This window comes from Mesoplodon bidens (genome assembly GCF_964165515.1).
Source record: "Mesoplodon bidens genome assembly, chromosome: 14".
Classification (NCBI taxonomy): Eukaryota; Metazoa; Chordata; class Mammalia; order Artiodactyla; family Ziphiidae; genus Mesoplodon; species Mesoplodon bidens.
The window spans coordinates 14,364,168-14,384,191 of NC_138170.1; the positions used below are offsets into that span (position 1 = coordinate 14,364,168).

General features: G+C 50.7%; 1 protein-coding gene across 3 annotated transcripts; it reads left to right on the forward strand.

The window, feature by feature from the left end:
* The first annotated feature begins 10,184 nt into the window (after positions 1-10,184).
* Positions 10,185-19,986, forward strand: LOC308628178 (oxaloacetate tautomerase FAHD2A, mitochondrial). Of its 3 annotated transcripts, none has more exons than XM_081254868.1 (8): positions 10,185-10,340; positions 12,916-13,187; positions 14,387-14,603; positions 17,969-18,028; positions 18,224-18,386; positions 19,328-19,436; positions 19,569-19,636; positions 19,758-19,986. In XM_081254868.1, exons 2-8 carry the CDS (start codon positions 12,943-12,945, stop codon positions 19,778-19,780), a joined length of 885 nt encoding a protein of 294 aa, XP_081110994.1. In that variant the 5' UTR covers positions 10,185-10,340; positions 12,916-12,942; the 3' UTR covers positions 19,781-19,986. The 3 variants fall into 3 exon arrangements, with proteins under 3 accessions (XP_081110994.1, XP_081110992.1, XP_081110993.1); XM_081254866.1 differs by having other exon boundaries at positions 10,186-10,340; positions 19,549-19,636; XM_081254867.1 differs by having other exon boundaries at positions 10,186-10,340; positions 12,937-13,187; positions 19,549-19,636.
* Positions 19,987-20,024: the final 38 nt, after the last annotated feature.

The following is a 20,024-nucleotide window of genomic DNA, read 5'->3' on the forward strand; positions in this document are numbered from 1 at the left end:
ACAAAGTCTTAACCACTGGACCTCCAGGGAAGTCCAAGGCTTTTGAAAATCCTGAAAAGAAGCTTAAAAACCCCACTTACCCACTTGCCAGGCTCCTGTAGGGTCTCGAAGGCCAGACAGGAGACAGTGCTCTGGGTACTGGCTGGAGGAACGTCTGGGCTGTCCGAGACCCCATGGGAAGGAGGCATGTGTTGCGTGTCTGTTTGGGTGCGTTTCCTACCTCTTCCCACCCACCAGGCAGTGACGCCCCAATGACCGTCTTCCTTGCTCCTTCCTAGTTCTGAGTTCCCAGGTCCACACGAAGGGAGACGTCATTCCACACTTAGTAAACACCATCCACACACCGGGCATGGGCTGAGACATGAGGAGACCACGGTGGATAAGACACGGGCTCTGCCTTCAGGATATTCAAGTCAGTGGGGACACCGAAGGCAAAAAGTCCAAGGCAGGAAATTCCCTGGCAGTCCAGTGGTTAGGACTCCACGCTTTCACTGCCAGGGGCCTGTGTTCAGTCCCTGGTCACCAGGGAACTAAGATCCCACAAGCCACGGGGCACAGCCAAAAGAAAAAAGAAAAAAAACTCCAAGGCAGTGAGTTGGCCCATGAGGGAAGCTACAGGCTGGGCAACCGAGCTGGCCGGGGAGGACTGCAGGGCACTGGGCCGTCTCATAGAATTGTGAAGAAAGCAAGAGGAAACAGGCTCAGAGCCAGGCATGGAAGAGCCCTCGTTAGTACAGTATTCGGGATGTCTGTTTACAGTGCTCGGAAGCCTTTTTTCCCTTGTCTGTCCCGCCTTCCCTCATGGACGTGGACACAGTCCAGACAGGAGCCGTGCCGCTGAGTCAGGAGGGCTCTGAGACCTCGTACGGGCCCTCCCTGAGCCAGGTTTTGTCATCCTAACATGGTCCCTCGTTCTTTTCGCTGCCCCCATCAACCTTCTCCATCCCAGACAAGCCCCCAAGGCCATGGACCCAGTTGCCAACCCAAAGTGGGTCCTGGGCCCCCTCCTAGCCCTCTCGCCAATTCACAGGAGCCCTGGCCCTTCGGGTTAGGGGAGCACCAGAGGCCAGCCAGCTCCGGTTTCACGTGATCAGCTGTAATCGCGTGGACTTTGCCTGAACAGAGAATGTGCAGGCTCTAGCTGCCTGCAGAGTGAGCTCTGTGGGGTTCAGAGACTGAAGAAGAGAGTGGGGTAGAGTCAGGGCCCAATCTGCGCAGGGAGCAGTGTCTGTGGGCCGGAACAAGAGCCAGCCAAGATGAGGGAAACTGGAAGAAACTACTTAGCCGTCGGCCAGGGCCGCGAGGTCCTGGAGGGACCGGGTAATGGGAGTGGGCCTGGCAGGAAGGCCCAGTGTGGGCCTGGAAAGGATTCAGGGCCTGCTGGGCAGGCACCTGATCGTGGCCCTTTCTTGGGTCATGGCACCAGCCGGGGAACCATCCAACCCACAGATCGCCCCCTGACAGCTGCCCTGACTGCCAAGGGCCGCCAGCCTTAGAACCGGGCTCCCTGCCCACTGCGGTGTGCCTTTTTGTTCCGTCTGTTCCTCTAGCAGGAAAGCCCACCTCCCCTCTAACTCTCCTGCCCCAGCCCTACCTGTCTTTGCTCTTACACTGCGACCCGGGCACAGGGCTCCCTCTGTTCAACTTTCTTGGCTGAACCCCTGTGGTTGCAGGATCTGTGTCTGCCCATCCCCCTGCCTGACATGGCCTCCTCCATTCCCCTGGCAAGAAAAGGCCTCTGGGAGCTTCTCTCCCACCGATGTGGGCACCATGGGGGCAATGAGGAAGGTCAGCTGATTGGACATCAGTCTTCTGCCTCCGCAGCATCCTCCCTCTTCTGGCAGCGCCTGAGGATCCCTCTTCCACTCTCTATCCGTGCAGTCCTGGGGTCCACCCGACCTCCAAGACCAGGCCCAAGTCAACTGGTGCATTACCCACCCCCCTACTCCCCAGTCACAGTGGCTGGATGGGGGGCGGGCAGCCAACCTGATTGCAGCTGATGAGGCCCAGGGAGACCTGTGCTGGGAATGCTGGGGAAAGACGCTGCTCCCTCACTATCTGAAGCTGAGGGGTGAGGCCTGGAGCTGTTGCTGCCGTTTTGCCACTGTGAGGAGGCATGGGAATGCAGCCAGTGCAGAAGATGGCCTGATTGAGGGGTGAAGAGGAAGAAAACAAGACTGGGGGCTTAGGGGGAGGGGGTCAGCCCTTGAGCTCAAAATCAAACCACACCTTAAGCAACCCCCAACTCCCCAATCTCTAGACTCTTCAGTCATAGAGTCACTAATAGGATTCACCCTCCCCCTGAAGCCAGTTAAAACTGGGTTGACGGGCGCTTTCAGCTGAAAAATTCTCGACTGCTACGGCCACTAACGTCAGGCTGTGGGTGGTGAACGTGCTTGGCAGACTCCAGCGGGCCCTGAAGGAAGAGGGGCCAGGGGCCAGCATGCCCAGCGCTGTCTCCCCTGCCTGGCTGTAGACATCTTGCAAGCATTCCCCCCTGGAGCCCCCAACAAGACGGGCACCCAAGATGGGTGGCACAGGGGGAGGGGATTGATCAGTCAGGCTGCTGCACTGAAGGTCATGGGGAAGGAGGCCACGGCGACAGCCTGGGTGGGGAGGAGGGAGGTGGGGGTGTGGGCGTCTCAGGCCCTGAGCCTGCAGGGTCAAGGGCCAGCTGTCAACGGCACCAGGGTCAAAATCTCTTTGAAACAACTCTGCTGGCTGGCAGTGTAGGACACCTCAGCCGGCCTGAGCAACATTCTCCTAGCACCAACAAGACAATACCTTAAAAGATAACATTCCTTCTTGATCTTGTAAGGGGCCACGATGACGCTTAGGTCTGGACTGTGTAAACTGTCAATAATGTGTCATTTAATCCAGCCCTCTGCCTCAAAAAACTGATATAACTATGCCTTGACTTCTAATGAGTGGAACAGTTCTCAGAGCTTTCTGAGATGCTGTTCCCAGGTTATAATCCTCTGTTTGGCTCGAATAAAATTTTTCATTTCTTTCTTAGGTCGACTAATTTTTTCATTGACATGCATGACGTAGCCGGCAGGATATCAGAGACACCTGTCAGAGGGCACCTGGAGTTTACCCGGAACCAGAACCAGCATGGCCCATTGAGGCCCACCGGCTTCTCGGTACTCCTCAGGTGTTCCGGGGAGTTCTCCTGATATCCGGATCTCATTGTTTGAGTGATGATCCTGAAAATTTTGAGCTGCTTCGCTTAAGACTTGGAGTCTTAATGGGCACCCGTGCATTTCTTAGGCAGGACCTAGGGGGTTTGGGTAAGAGGCCCAGGGAAACATAGGTGGCTTTTTGTTAAAATTGGCTTAAATCGAAAAAAAAAATGAGTTGATATATGGTCTGAACAAAACTTTTGCTACTGAAAGGACAGGCTGAATTCTTCAGCTCTGAAGAATAAGGGAGACCCAGTCAAACCTTAAGTAAATACTGCTCGTCCGGGTGGCAGCGAGACAGAGGCTGGCAACCTAGCGCTCCGAGCACCCCTGACGGTTTTAGGCTGTCACACTGTTACTGAATTAAGTCGTATGGACCCTGTTCGGGCCCTAGCCTGGCCGAGGCTCTCTGCCTCTGCAGGGGAGGGTTCTTTTTCCCTGAGGGTTCAAGTAGGCAAATAACGAAACCTAAGCTGAGATGGACACAGCACAAGCTGCATTCAGTGGCCAAAGACTGGAGAAGCAGGAGCTAAGTTCATAGATCAACTTCTCGCCCAGCTGGTGAGAGGGGTTTAATTTAAAAAAATAAAGGGAGGAGGGAGGAGGCTAATAATGGGGCGGCATATGCATTAGTCTACTGGGAAAGGGGCGGTGTTTTCTCCACCCCCTTTTTAGCCTTTTTTGGTCCAGATGTGTCTTTTTTTTTTTTTTTTTTGCGGTACGCGGGCCTCTTACTGTCGCGGCCTCTCCCGTTGCGGAGCACAGGCTCCGGATGCGCAGGCTCAGTGGCCATGGCTCACGGGCCCAGCCGCTCCGCGGCATGTGGCATCTTCCCGGACCGGGGCACGAACCCGTGTCCCCTGCATCGGCAGGTGGACTCTCAACCACTGCGCCACCAGGGAAGCCCCAGGTATGTCATTTAATATGCTAAAGTAGTGAAATCAACATGTAATGAGACTCAGGGTGTGTTGGAGGTCAGATTCATCACCATCTTGTGGTCCCAGCTGGTTCCATCTGGGGTTTGTTTGTAGCTTCCTTTCTTATCTCTGGACCCTTTAACTTAAAGGTTGACACTAACTCCGGCTAAAGGCGGGGTTGGCAGGTTTGAGCAAAGACCTGGAGCAGCTCTGGCAGCACCAGGGAGAAGCCAGGCCATGTAAAAGTGTCCAACTGACCCAAGGGTAACTCCTCAGCACACATGCAATCCACCACACTGTCCTCAGAGAGTTGTTCAGGTCGTAACTCATATCTGAATTAGGCCGCAGAATTAATACTGGGAAACTGTGCCTCAAAGGCCAGACCGCTTCCATGCACACAGCCACCTATGGGAATACCAGCTGGATTTATATATACTTGCAAGTACTTAATTGGGAACTAAAGGAAATCGGGCCCTAAAATGGCCAAGATGGGGTTCTTTGGGCACTCCTAAACCATTTTGAGTGCACAGTTAAAGCCGGCAGTCTTCTGGATCTGCGCCTGCAGGCTCTACTGGAAACAACAGTGGTAAGTGTTTTTCACTTTTCTAAAATTAGGTTAGCAAGGAAAAATATGTGTAGGGCTAGCTCCTTGGATCCTTTGAAGTGGAGAAACATCTAAATTGCTGAAAGTTTAGGGAGCTCTCATCTTAAATTATTGTACCGTTTTAAATTGGTATGCAGAAGCCCCAAAAGGCCTCAAAATTCCAAAATAGCCTCACTGCAAGACTTGTACAGGCTAATCAAAGATTAATGATATAAAAGGTACCTAAAACTCTACTGCTCCCCTCTATCTGCCTTTACTCAATCTTCTGTCTGAATTGCCTTTCCACTCAGAAGACCCTATTAAATCATTACCTTTAGAAATGGAACCACCTGAGGCTGTAGGCAAATGTCTTCAGATCAAAGGCTGAACCAGGGGCCACAGTTAGTTTAAAGAACTTCTTAAACCCAGGGAGGCTCCACAGAAGTGTTTGTAAATGGATTACCAAAATGAGAGGCCACCGGTCTGGATAAACTGACCATAGCTGAAGTTTAGAGCCTGATAGGGATTTTTTTTTTGAGGGAGAGGAGGCTTTTCCCTTAAGCTAAATGAGGGAAAGTAAAACATTCCAGCATAGGTGAATGGGTACATCAGTCCTTTGCTATCGTTGAGGAGGCCACCCAATTCTTTGAGGAATTAAAAACAACTATCCTTGTTTTACAAATCTAGTCTTTACAGGACCAGAGGTCTGGCTCCAGAAATAATCCAAAGCCCACCAATTCTTTTATCACATTGAAGAAAGAAATTCTATGAGAAGGTGTATGTTTCTAGAGATTATAAAATACATTCATAAGTGCCAATCAGGAAATCCTGATATGACAAACAGTTCACAATTACTTCTTGGTTTTCTCTAGAGGTTAAGGTTAAGAATTATAACATGTAATAAAGCTACTAAAATAATCAGGGAAACATTTCAATATGCAAATAAAATGCGAGGCGTGTTTTCAGTGGAAGGAGGGTATAAAGAATGGAAATGCATTTTGTTCTGAGTTGTTGTTCCTGGGTTATAATCCCCAATTTGGCTCAAATAAAATTTTCCATTTCTTTCTTAGATCAACTGATTATTTTTTCGTTGACAGATGAATAGGAGTGAGTCAGGTAAAGGGTTGGAAGGGTGGGGAGACAGCCCTGGCTGAATCAGGGGCTGGGTTGACGAGGGCAGAGCCCGGATCGTGGGCGCAAAAGTGGGTGAAATGGGGAGGGCAGCAGGACGGAGACGCAGGCAGGGGGCAAGGTCCCCTGAAGGCTTCGGCCTGGTCCTGAGAACAGCAGGAAGCCACTGATAAGGGTACTGTCACATGAGTGTTTTTGAAAATCCCCCTCTGAGTGAAACTGGACACCAGATTGGAGGAGGCCGAGTGGATGCAGGGAACCAGCCGAGGGGCCTGATGTGGTCTGTTATCGCTGCAGAGCTGTCATGGATTATCATTACATCCCACAGTGATTCTGGTTCAAGGTCTCTTGTGCACTTGCGATCAGACAGTGGCTGGGGAAGGGGTCAGCTGATAGCTGCAGTGTTTATGGCAAATCAGGGTGGGAAGTCACCACGTCAGCCACTAGGACTGTGGAGCCTGTCCATACCCTCTTCTGAGATAACTACTCTCCTTTCGAGAAACAGCTCTGGCTTGCTCTTGGGCTTTGGTAGAGACTGAACACCTAGCCATGGGCTATCAAGTGGCCATGAGGCCTGAGCTTTCCAGAGCAACCTAGGTGTTGTCGGACCCCCTACCCAGAAGGTTGGACGTGCAGCAGCAATCTGTCATCAGTGGAAGCAGTAGAGAAGAGGCTGAGCTTCAGCAGGTGTGAGAGGTACAATTAAGTTATAGGAGCAGGTGGCTCAGGTTCCTTTGAACCAACTCCAGTCCCGCTGCCTCCTCTGCCTCAACCCGTGACTGAGGCTTCCTGGGATATTCTTTAGGATCAGTTTACTGAGGACGAAAAGACTAAGCACAATTTAAAGATGGGTCTGGGGCTTCCCTGGTGGCGCAGTGGTTGGGAGTCCACCTGCCGATGCAGGGGACGCGGGTTCGTGCTCCGGTCCGGGAGGATCCCACGTGCCGTGGAGCCGCTGGGCCCGTGAGCCATGGCCGCTGAGCCTGCGCATCCGGAGCCTGTGCTCCGCAACGGGAGAGGCCACAACAGTGAGAGGCCTGCGTACTGCAAAAATAATAATAATTAATAAATAAATAGATAAATAAAGATGGGTCTGCGTGTTACGATGCTGACACCTCCCCAAAATTATAAGCTGCAGCATGACCATTTCATTCAAGGATGACCCTGAAGGTCAATGGTAAAGAAAAAGCCTCCCTGTGGATAGAACTTGGGCAGCCTATTTGATTTTCTGGAGCAGCAGATGAGCAGAAGTTTGAATCTACTGGTCATTGATTCATGATCAGTTGCTGATGGTTTGGCTTCATGGTCAAGGACTTGGATGGAACAGGAACGGAAGATTGGAGAGTTAGTCAGGGTTCACCAGAGAATAGAACCAACATACATAGATATATAGGTAGATAGATAGATAGATAGATAATTTAAAGAAACTGGCTTATGTGATAGTGAAGGCTTTGCACGTCCAAACTCTAATGGGGTAGGTTAGCAGGCTGGAGATTCTGGGAAGAGTTGCAGCTTGAGTTGAAAGGCCATCTGCCAGCAAAATCCCTTTTTGCTTGGGGGAGGTCAGTCTTTGTTCTATTAAGGCATTCAACTGATTGGGCAAGGCCCACCCACATTATGGAGGGCAATGTGCTTCGCTCAGAGTCCACTGATTTAAATGTCAATTTCATCCAAAAAACACCCTCACAGAAACATTCAGAATTTTTTTTTCTTTTTTTTTTTTGCGGTACGCGGGCCTCTCACTGTTGTGGCCTCTCTCGTTGCGGAGCACAGGCTCCGGATGCGCAGGCTCAGCGGCCATGGCTCACGGGCCCAGCCGCTCCGCGGCATGTGGGATCTTCCCGGCCCGGGGCACGAACCCGTGTCCCCTGCATCCGGGCAGGCGGACTCTCAACCACTGCGCCACCGGGGAAGCCCGTCACTATTGTTTATTTTACCTGTTCTAATAATTCTGCAGTGTTATCTCATCCTGGTCTCAACGTGCACGTCCCTAATCTCTAGTGATGATGAACATCTTTTCTTGTGATCACGTGCCATCTGAATAGCTTCTTCAGTGAAACATCTCTTCGTGTCATTTACCCATTTTCTAATTAGATTGTTTTACTCTCTGCTGATTTTTTTTTTTTTTTTTTTTTTTTGCGGTAGGCGGGCCTCTCACTGTTGTGGCCTCTCCCCCTGCAGAGCACAGGCTCCGGACGCGCAGGCCCAGCAGCCATGGCTCACGGGCCCAGCCGCTCCGCGGCATGTGGGATCTTCCCAGACCGGGGCACGAACCCATGTCCCCTGCATCGGCAGGCGGACTCTCAACCACTGCGCCACCAGGGAAGCCCTCTCTGCTGATTTTTGATGGTTCTTTATAATATCCTAGATATGAGTTCTTCGTCAGATACGTAGTTTGCAAATCTTTTCTCCCAGTTTGTTGCTTGTTCTTTCATACTCTTAGCATCCTTTTGCAGAGCAGAAACTTTTAATTTTGATTAAGTCCACTTCATCGATCTTTTTCTTATATTATGTTTCTGGTGAATGTCTAGGAAACTTTCACCGAGATTATTGAACTAGCCTTGCATTCTTGGAATAAAGCCCACTTAGTCATGGCAGAGAATTATTTTAATATATTGCTGAATTATATTTGCTACTGCTTTGTTTTGAATCTATAAGAGATATTGGTCTGTAGTTGTCTTTTTTTTAATACTGTCTTTGTTTTTTGTTACCAGGGTAATACCAGCTTCATAAAATGAATTTAAGCATTGTTCCTACCTCTTCTATTTTCTGGAATAGATTATGTAGAAATTGGTGTTTATTCCTGAAATATTTGGTAGGATTCTCCAGTGAAATCATCTGGGACTGGATAGTTCTTTTTCAGGAGTTTTTAAACTACAATTTAAATTTCCTTAGTAGATATAGTGTTATTCAAATAATCTATTTCATATTGGGTGAATTGTGATAGTCTGTATTTCAAGGAATTGGTCCATTTCACTGAGGTTGTCAAATTTATGTGTGCATACTTGTTTATAGTAGCCTCTTAGTATCTTTTTGATGACTTCAGGGTCTATAGTGATATCACCTGTTTCATTCCTGATATTGGTAGTTTGTGTTTTCTTCTTTTTTCCTTTGTCATTCTTGGTAGAAGTTTGTCATTTCATTGATCGTTTCAAAGAAACATCTTTTTGTTTCATTGATTTCCTCCACTGGAAAAGCTCCAGATCCGTGTCTCCAATGGCCCACCCTGCAGAGTCCCCTTGAATGTCCCATGGGCACACTAAATACAACCCATCCAACACTAAGCTCACCATCCTCCCCCCAGACTTGCTGCCTCTCCAGAACCCGTCTCCATGAATGGCACTGCCATCTACCAGGCCAGAGACCTACAAGTCGGCCTGGCACCTCCTTCCACCTTACTCCCACCTCCTGTCATCACTGAGGGCCATCAGTTCTGCCTTCTAAACATCTCTGGACTTTCACCATCTCTGCCGCACACCAAACCACCACTGCTCTCAGCTGCACCTCTCTTAACCCAGACACCTTTCCTTGAGCAAAACTTCTCAAGTGCAAGTCTAACCACAGCACCCCACCCCCACCCCCGCCGCCCGGTGAGGACCTTCCAGTGGCCTCCTGTGTGCTTAGATAAGGCTCAAACTCCTTTCTGGGGCAAATAAAGCCCTTGATGATCTGCTCCTTGATTAAGTCTTGGGCTTCTTGCCCAGAGCCCCTCGTATGTCTTTATGCCTGGAGAGCTGGATTGTAACTGTTTAATTAAACCACCCCTCCACTAGAATGCCTGTTTTCTAACGATGGAGGTTATGCCTCCTACTACCCTGCGCACAATCCCGTATAGTGCATAAGAAGACAGGGCTGTAAAAGGCTGTAATTTTGCTTAAGAATGCCATCTTAAGCAAAATACTTCCGGCCGCAGGTTCCCCATATGTAAAATCGGTGCAATCATCACTCCTCTCTTTACTGATATGGCACAATCAGTAGACAAAAAGAGCTGTCTTTGTCAACCAGCGCGCCAGAATTTGGTCTCCACGCATTTCGCTCAACCATCAGAGCAGGGCCTGGCCCAGATGCTGGGCCCGACGCGGGCGAGGCCAGCGAGGCGCCCAGGGCGCAAAATGTCAATAAGCACCCCCTTTCGGGTTCATGCAAACGCACGCCGCCCCGAAAGCGAGTGCCTTCGGGCATGTGGCGTCCGGGGCATCCGGCTGGCTTCGCCAGCTTCAGGTCCGCACCCACAGGCCTGCTGGAACGCGAGAGAGACTACCCACCCTCGGGCGCTGGGCCCGCCCCCTCTGCGACTTGGCTTCCGGCACCGAACTAGGCGCCCTGCTATTGGCCGTTGTCCCGTGACGTCACCAGGGAGCGCCCGCCTCTGCTGACGCCTTATTTAGAGGAGCCGCGCAGCGTCCAGCCCCGCAGCGTTAGAACTCCCGCCCGGTCGTGGTCTCTGGGACGTTGTACCTGTGCTCAGGCGCCCGGTGACCTTGGCCTCTGGCCCGCGAGTCCTATCCCGACAACACAGGGTGCCAGGTAGGTTAGGTTTAGGCCAGACGGCGGGGTGCACCGGGCCTCAGCCTTCGTCCGGGCCTCCCGCTGAGGGCAGGACTGGACTCTGGTGCCCGGCCGCTCCGACCACACGGACTGGGCGGGCAGGCCCTCTTGGGCGCCCACTGACTGCAGGGCTTGGAGCTGGGCATACAGGGAAAGTGGGAGACTGGCACAGGGGCCCAGGCGAGTGGATGGTGGGACGCGGTCCCAGGTGCAAACCTTTGTCTCGCCTGCGCCGTTGCCGCTCCATGTCCCTGCCTCTTTGCTTAGGGCCCCTTTTCTACAGTTGGATTGAGCTCAGGCTCTGTGGCCCAGTGGTTCCCGCAGGAGCAGCGGGGCCACTTTCAGGTACCTCGGCAGGTGACTTCACCTCCTTCAGCCTCAGTGCCCCTTCTGTAAAATGAGGCGCTCAGCCTGAGGGGATTGCTAGAGGGTGGAATGAGAACCTGCAGGGGCCTGTCATGTGGGAAGCGCAGTCGGGGGGCCTGCGGTTATCTGGGAGAGCAGGTGACCAGCCTTATCCCTGAGGCAGTAGCCAGCAGGAGATCAAGTTTCCCGGGGCATGCAGGGTGTCGCTGTGCCTCCAGAAGATTTCCTGTTGGAGGTTCCTACTTCTCACCACCACCTCTGGGCTAAAGTGTCCAACTCCTCACCTGGACTTGGATTCAAGTCCCAGTTCTTTCCTGTCCTTGGGAACTTGGGCAAATCCCTTAACCTCTTCGAGCCTTAGTTTTTTCATCTGTGAAATGGGACCAGCAGCCCCTACCGTCCACAGTTGTCAAGAGAATTAAATCAGCCATTGTAGGTAAAACAAAGTAAGACCTGGCATGCAGTGGGATAATAATCTTAGTGTGTGGAGTATATGAGTGCATACACTTTAGCTTGAACAGCCCCTGACAGTGGCATGGTAGGTGCTTGTGTAAGACAGGAGGGTGGGAGGTTCAGAACTCCTGGTTTTCTGGTTAAACTCACCGGCCAGCACAGCGATCAGATCGTTGATGTGGATCTAATGAGTGTTTAACTGAACAAGGCAGATGGAATCATCAGAGAACCAGGAGTCTGGGATGACCTCCACGTGCTTGAGCAAAAAGGGCTACTTTTATTTTTTATTTTATTTATTTATTTTGGGCTGCATTGGGTCTTCGTTGCTGCACGCGGGCATTCTCTAGTGGTGGCGAGCGGGGGCTACTCTTCATTGCGGTGCGCGGGCTTCTCGTTGCGGTGGCTTCTCTTGTTGCGGAGCACTGGCTCTAGGCGCGTGGGCTTCAGTAGTTGTGGCACGTGGGCTCAGTAGTTGTGGCCCACAGGCCCTAGAGCGCAGGCTCAGTAGTTGTGGCGCACGGGCTTAGTTGCTCCGCGGCATGTGGGACCTTCGCGGACCAGGGCTCGAACCTGTGTCCCCTGCATTGGCAGGCAGATTCTTAACCACTGCGCCACCAGGGAATCCCTAAAGGGCTACTTTTAAAGGCAGGGAACCATGAAGAGGAGGGACTGTTGGGGTGGAGGCCAGACTCAGAAACAAAAGAAGAGAATGGGGTTTGTCTTTGCGTGGAGCCTAGAACTCAAAATGGGACCTGAGCCTTGTTGATCCTTTCTAAGTGATTTGAGGAGCGAAGGCACAGCCACCCCTCCTGAGGCTGACAATCACCAAGCTTTCCCAAGTAGTGAGAAGTCAAGCCCCTGCTTCTGGCATTTGATCATTGAACAGAGAGTAGCTGAGAGCCTTCTGTGTGGCAGGCACAGTGCTAGGCACTATGGACTCGGCAGCGAAAGAGACAGTTGTGGCCCCAGAACCCAGAGGGGAGACAGCCCCGTGATGCCTGTCAGGCGTAGACCCCGCCCTCTGTCTGCAGCCCCTTTCCTAGGGCAGCCTGTACTCCAGCACAGGAGCCACTAAATAATTACTGCCTGGAGAGGCAGGCGGGGGCTGCTCCTAACAGGCTGCGACAGCCTGGAGGGGGGTCTGGCTTGGTCATGTGAGCAGTGGAAAGCATTTTAAGTAGGAGGGCAACAGGATCAAATTGGCATTTAAAAAACTACCTGTGGCAGCTGTGAAGCCAGTTTCACCTGTGATCTCTTGCTCATGCTGGGCCCCACTCTTAACTAATTCCTAGCCCTGCTCATCTTAGCCCAGCCCACACTTCCTCAAGAAACTAGACAAAGACCGGGCCCTTGATCTACACAGCAGCAGTCCCAATTGCAGAATCCTACTTAACGGCATCCGTTATTAACATCAGTCCCCTGCAGGCAGGATGGCAGTTCTGAGTGTGTCTGACCTACATTGTTTGCCCGGTGCCCCAGCGGTGCCAGCTACAGTCTAAGCTTTCAGAAAGCACTGGTTGACGGAAGGCTGGAATCCCTGGGACCTAGCTCAATGGCTGGCATGAAGTAGTTGCTTCTCTAGAAATGTTTCATTTGAAACATGTGAAATAAGTGAAAACCTGGACCACTTCCCAGTGGTGAGCCAAAAATGGCTCATGGGGCAAAAGGACTTGGGCTGCAGCTTGAGGAGCTTTGGGAACCCCAGTGATGGTTTCGGACTCTCTCCGTCCCCTAGGACCCACTTTTTTCTCCATAGGCTCCGATGCTGGTCTTTGGTAGAAGAAGGTGGCTCACGGCTCTGCTGCAGGCTCAGCGTTGGCCCTTTCAACCCTCCAGAGACATGAGATTGGTGCAGTTCCGGGCACCCCACCTGACGGGACCTCATCTGGGCCTGGAGTCAGGGAATGGTGGAGGTGTCATCAACCTCAGCGCCTTTGACCCCACACTGCCCAAGACGATGATAGAGTTCCTGGGGCAGGGAGAGGCCGCTCTCTCAGTGGCAAAAAGGTAAATCAGCAGGCAGCAGTGCCCTGCCGCAGCTGCCCCATTCTCCTCCCACCCGCCTCCTCTTTTGCAACCCAGCCTTCGTTTCTCACCTGTTCTCTTAGTGAAGAGCCTTAGAAATCTTTTCTGACAACATGCTCAGTCTACAGAGGGGGAAACCGAGGCCCAGGGAGGATGATTGACCATCCGAAGGCCACACACTTGGTGGTGGAGCCAGAATTCTACTTTGTCACACTGCCTTCCCTGGGGGGTTAAGTTCCTGCTTGCCTGAGGGGCTGGAACCTGGCTTCCTAAGAGGCATCTTGGAAAGCTCATTAGGAGAGAGGGCTGCAAAGAGGTTCTTAAAGATGGTTCTTGGGTTTGGGCTAGATTAGGTAGGGGCCTCCCTGAAGCCAGGAGTCCTGTGGAATCTGGTGTAAAGGTGTTGATGAACAGTAAATTAAAAACCACTTTGAGGGGACTTCCCTGGCGGTCCAGTGGTTAAGACTCCGCGCTTCCACTGCAGGGGGCGAGGGTGTGATCCCTGGTCAGGGAACTAAGAGCACGCATGCCGCGTGGCGTGGCAAAAAAAAAACCCCAAAACAAAAAACCACTTTGAGGTGTCATTTTCACCTATTTAACTGACAAAAAATACAGATGTTTGACAGCATACAGTGCTGGTAACAGTATTTTTCCCCTACTTTCACATTCTCGCAAGATGAGAAACTACTTCTATGTCCCTCATTAGAGAATTGGGTGTATCTCTACTGTGCAGTAATAGGCAGCCGTACGAGAATGAGGAAGCTGTATACTGTTATGGTGAGATCTCTAAAATATATTTTTTAAAGGTATATATAATTGTGCTATCATTTGCATAAAAAAGGATGGGAGAAGAGTATACATAGAGTGGCTGTGAAGAGCTACGTAGGACACAGTGGTTGTCTCCAGGGCTGGAGCAGGGTGACTAGGAGGTGTAGAAGAGAGACCTTTCCATTATTCCCATTTGCACCTTTTGAATTCTCTTACATGGACGTGTATTACCTAATGGGGGAGAGGAAATCAACACTGGATACATATAAACAGTGCTCTGATACCAAAGGACAGTAACTGGGCTTGATTTTCCTGCTGATTCTGATGGTTGATCTAGAAAATACATTTTAAAAACTTGTAGCTGCTGCAGGATCTCCCCAGAGTGCCCCTCTCTCCTGCTCTGGTCTCTGCAGAGCCCTGGCTGCCCAGTTGCCAGTCCTACCACGGTCAGAAGTGACATTCCTGGCCCCAGTTACACGGCCAGACAAGGTGGTGTGCGTGGGCATGAACTATGTGGACCACTGCAAAGAGCAGAATGTGCCTGTGCCCAAGGAGCCCATCATCTTCAGCAAGTTTGCCAGCTCCATCGTGGGGCCCTACGATGAGGTCGTCCTCCCTCCTGAGAGCCAGGTTGGTGCCTCCCCACTGTGCCCCCGAGTCACTGGGGCCCATCACACAGGTGCTCAGCCTCCAGCCTAAAGCAACCACCTGTTGCTCATTAGTGCATTAAACAGAAACTCCAGGGGATTATACAGTAATAAGACTGCTCTCAGGGGGTGGGGGGGGAGAAGTTAATTTATATCTTTTCCTGATTACAAAAGTAATATACTTGCATTATAGAAAATTAATAAAATACAGATAAACAAAGAAAAATCACCCATGTTCCCACTGCCCAGGGCTTGCAACATTTATGTTTTGCTGTGTATCTTCCCAGTGTTTTTCTGTTCCTGTTTCTATTTATACTGTACATATGCCTACCATTTACTTAAGTCTCCAGCAAGAACATTTTTCATGCCATTAAATATTCTCCCCTGACATTTTTTAGGTTACTGCTTAGTTTTCTATTGTGTCAATGGCCATAATTTATTCAGTAGTCCTCATATTGCTAGATAGGTTGTTTCCAGTTTTTAGCTTTTATGAGTAGTGTTGCAGTGAACCTCCTTACAGAAAAGACTTTGCACATCCATGAATGTGTGATTATTTCCTTTGCATAAACTCTTAGAATTTGAATGTCTTTGTCAGAGTGTAGGCAGGGTTTCAAAAATCAGCCAAAGTGACCTTAAGAGAAGTTGCAAAAGCAATTTACATGTCTACCAGCAGTGTATGTACCCTTACTAATACTTTCAAATTTTTAGTTTAGGAATATTTTGGAAATTACAGGAAAGTTGAAAACAAGTACAGTGACTACCCACAGACTCTTCACCTGGATTCACTGTTAAAATTCTGCCGTATTTGCTTTTCCTCTCCCTCCTTCTTCCTCCCCCTGTCCGTCTTCCTCTCCTTCCCTCGTGTCCCACGGGCACACACACACTTTTTTTGGAGGGGGAGTGGGAAGAACCTTTGAAAGTGAGTTATAGACATTAAGACAGTTCACTTACGGAAACTTCAACATGCATCTCCTAAGAATAAGGACAGTGTCCTACGTGACCGTAACGCCATTATCACAACTAAGAAAGTTAACACGAGTAATATCTAATATACAGTCCAATTGGGAATATTCCCAGTTGCCCCCAAAGGTGACTTTTAATTTGGGTCCTGTTTTGTTTGTTGGTTTGGGTCCAAGATCAGTCAAGGTCATACATTGTATTTGGTTATGTCTCTTTAGTGCCTTTTATCTAGAACAGGGATCCACAGACTTTTTCTCAAAGGGCCAGTTAGTAAGTAGTATTAGGCTTTGAGTGCCAAATAGTGTCTTTTGCAGCAGTTCAGCTTTGCCATTGTGAAGTATGAAAGCTGCATAGCTGATATGTGAATGAATGAATATGGGTGTGTTCCAGGAAAATTCTGTCTACAGTAACAGACAGCAAACAAGCAAGGATTTGGTCTGTGGGCCATAGCTTGCCGACCCCTGATCTCAAGCAATTTTTCCCCCTGCCCTTTTTTATCTTTAATGACACTTTTTTTTTTTTTTTTTTTTTTTTTCTTTTTTTGTGGTATGCGGGCCTCTCACTGTTGTGGCCTCTCCCGTTGCGGAGCACAGGCTCCGGACGCGCAGGCCCAGCGGCCACGGCTCACGGGCCCAGCCGCTCCGCGGCATATGGGATCCTCCCAGACCGGGGCACGAACCCGTGTCCCCTGCATCGGCAGGCGGACTCTCAACCACTGCGCCACCAGGGAGGCCCTAATGACACTTTTTGAAGAAACCAGGCCAAGTTGTCTCATAGCATGTCTCACACTCTGGATTTGTCTAGTTGTTTCCTCATGATTAGATTCAGGTTAAACATTTTTGTCAAGTTCTACACAGGTGTCTTAACCTGTTCAGGCTGCTATTACAAAATACAGAATGGATGGATGGATGGCTTATAAACAAGGCATTTAATTCTCACAGTTCTGGAGTCGAGGCAGTCCAAGATCAAGGTGCCAACAGATTTGGTGCCTGGTGAGGGCCCACTTCCTGGTCCATAGACGACTGTCTCTTCACTATGTCCTCACGTGGTAGAAGGGAGCTCTCTGGGATCTCTTTTTGTAAGGGCACTGATCCTCTTCATGGAGGCTCCACCCTCATGACCTAATCACCTCTCAAAGGTCTCACCTCCTAATACCATCACCTTGGGGGTTAGGTTTCAGTATATGAATTGGGGGGTGGGGGGTGGGACACAAACATTCAGTCTGTAGCAACAGGTGTGTACTTGTATTGCATCCCACTGGGAGACTCTTGTCGGGCCCTAAAGTTTGATCCCTTAGTTTACCTGATGCTCACGTGACCTCTCCATTGTAAAGGTACATTTCACTGTGGTAATTAGTAAACAATCTGCAGGGTAGACATTGAAACCATGTGACTATCTTAATTGCCTCACAATTTTCATCCAAGGATCATCTGGTCATCCTTACCTGAATCCATTATTGCAGTAAGGGTTAGAAAAAGGTGATTTTTTCTGTCTGTGTACTTTTATTAGCTGGTACTCTGCAGAAACACTGCTTCCCTCCTTTTTTTTTTTTAAACCCATGTCCCTTTAGTGTCACTGTAAATTCCTGATTTTTAGTTTTATTCAATATGTCATAGTCCATCATTTACATGCTTTTTGATACTCAAAGGGTCTTAATTTGGCCAATGAGAGGGCCTTCAAGATGACTCCCATCTATATCACTTTCTGAGTACTTCCTTGCTATGGCCAAGCTACTGCAGGCTCATCTTGTACTCTCTGTCTCAGACTTGGAATTAGCCATTTCCCCAAGGAACCCAGTTCTTTTCTGTGTTTCTGGTTGTTACTGTTAGAAAGAGCAGTCAGTTTGAAAGGCTAAATTGTTATCTATTTTATAGGGCACTTTGTGGTTTATGAAAAGGGCTGAGCATGTTTTCCTTTTTGTGGCCATGTATATGTATTTCTTTTTGTGAATTGCTTATCCAAGCCTTTGGCCCACATTTATTTTGGCATGTTGATCTTTTTCTTGTTATTACTTGAGTTAGTGCGTTAAAGCATTTAGAATAGTGCCTGGCACACAGTAGGGTTAGCTGTTGTTACTTGGTATTCATCCTTTTCTGGAAGTTATCAAGAGTGACTCTAAAACTCCCTCCCCGGACAAACGCTGCTCTTCTGAAGTCGCTTGGAGAGCTCTGCCTGCCTCTAGGGGTGCTGCCTGCCACTGCCCAGTTGATGGGTCTGCACGTGATACCTCCCCTACTGTTCACTCCACTCTGGCTCGAGGTCTTACAAATGGGGGCCGGCAGCCAACCCCACCGTTAAGAGGCCCTGGCCCTGAGGCAGTGTGTAGCCCCTCGGTAGAGGAGCGGGGCCCAGAGCCAGGCAGCTCACTGCTCCTTTCCCGCTCTACAGGAGGTGGACTGGGAGGTGGAGCTGGCCGTGGTCATTGGAAAGAAAGGCAAGCACATCAAGGTGAGGTGAAAAGGGCAGTGCCATCTGTCCCTGGCATTGGGAGGTGGTTGGCATCTACCTGCTCCTGACCCTGCCTTGCCTCTCATCCACCACCTCTGGCCACTAACGTGGGACCAAGGCTTTGAGATCCTTTGTTACAGGGGTTGGTGTCGTCATGATTTAACCTCCAATCTGGCCAAACCCCTGCCCCCATAGGCCACAGATGCCATGGCCCATGTGGCTGGCTTCACTGTGGCACACGACGTGAGTGCTCGTGACTGGCAAATGAGACGCAATGGAAAGCAGTGGCTGCTGGGAAAAACCTTTGACACCTTCTGCCCCCTGGGCCCTGCCTTGGTGACCAAGGACAGTGTAGCAGGTAGGTCTCTGACAGCCCACTTGGTGACTCCTGTCGCTCTTGCACACGTCAGTGAAGAGAAAGCACCTTTCCGGGAAATGGGAGTGAGGGGTATGGCTCCGCGTGGGCCTCACCGTGTCCCCTCGCCCCATAGAGAGCCACAGCTGCAGAGGTGGTGAATCTGCATTCATGAAGTGAGTAACGAAGCACAGTGCTCTCAGGATGGGTGGGTCAGGCTTCCTCTAGCTGCCACCGTCTGGGAGAGTCCAAGTTGGAAAGCAGCAGAGCTGGCCTTTGAGCATCACAGAGAATGGCTGTTCCAGGTGCACCTTCACCGTGCCCTTGCTGCTTGTAGCTGCCGTTGCCTGCCTACACAGTGGCTGGGTGAGGTCCTGTGAGAGCCAGGAAGAGAGATGGTGCTCAAGAGGACAGAGCACAGCCATCTGGGTGGGGCCACGTCCATGCAGTTCAGCCTCACGCACCCCGTACAGTCAGTCATCAGAGAAGTTAAATGGTGATCCCTGGGTGGGGGGGGGGGTGTGAATGTGTAAAACACCGAAAAGTTAAAGGAACTGTCTACTCGGGACAGTATTACAGGTAGGCCTTCAGGTGCAGGAGTCTTCACTACTCCTGCTTGTGCCAGGGCAGCCTCTGCTGTGGGTAGACATGTCTCTTAAGGCAGAAACAGCCATTTTTCTCTCCCCCTTGAGAGTCCGGAACATCCCCTCCTTAACCCACCCAAGGGACCACTGGCAGGCACTGTGCTCTGTGGTGGATACAGGGAGGCCTGAGGAGGCCACTGCTCCAGGGTAGGGAGTGCCAGGGCCAAGCACAGGCAGCCCAGCACCCAACCCTCGCACCTGGCGAGTCACAGGCCTCCCTGTGCTTTCATTTTCTAGCTGGTTATTGGGAGGGCTTTGAGGGAAAGAAGAGAACCCCAAAGTGTTGTCTTTGCATTTCAGATCCACACAACTTAAAGATCTGCTGCCGAGTGAATGGGGAGGTGGTCCAGAGTAGCAACACCAACCAGATGGTGTTTAAGACAGAAGAGCTAATAGCCTGGGTCTCCCAGTAAGTGGGATGGAGCCCTGCCCCCCAACACCCACCTGGAGGCTAAACCGAGCGCTCCATGGCAGGCTGTAGCCACCTCGGCCCCTGGTCTCACCTGGCCCTTTTGCCCTAGGTTCGTCACTCTCTTCCCAGGGGACGTCATCCTGACGGGGACCCCCCCAGGTGTTGGTGTATTCAGAAAACCTCCTGTCTTTCTCAAGGTAGGTTGGCTAAACGAGGAAAGGAAGAAGGCCTGGCAGGGTGGGCTCAGACTTGAGAAGTCCAGGCCTGTGTATGTGCCACACCAAAGGCCTGACAGCCTCACGGCCCACTCTGTTGCAGAAGGGCGACGAAGTCCAGTGTGAGATCGAAGAACTAGGTGTCATCGTCAACAAGGTGGTGTGACGGCCTCTACCGCGGGCCGTGGACTTACGACGAGGTGGGGGCGTCCGTCCCCACTGAGCCCTGCACAGGGAGAGGCCCAGTGGCAGCCCCCCTGAGTAGCTCCCCTTCCAGGCAGACGGGGAGGAGGTGGTGCTCTCCTCAATAAACTTCTTTTTGGCTTCCTTTAGGATTTGTTTCAAGGAGTGAGATAGGGCCTTCTCACAC

Bases quoted from the DNA above. Each gene is read 5' to 3' on its own strand.
- LOC308628178 (XM_081254866.1), top strand. From the start codon at position 12,943: ATGCTGGTCTTTGGTAGAAGAAGGTGGCTCACGGCTCTGCTGCAGGCT. The intron at 13,188-14,386 runs GTAAATCAGCAG...TGGTCTCTGCAG, and splicing joins GCTCTCTCAGTGGCAAAAAG to AGCCCTGGCTGCCCAGTTGC. The intron at 19,437-19,548 runs GTAAGTGGGATG...CTTTTGCCCTAG, and splicing joins CTAATAGCCTGGGTCTCCCA to GTTCGTCACTCTCTTCCCAG.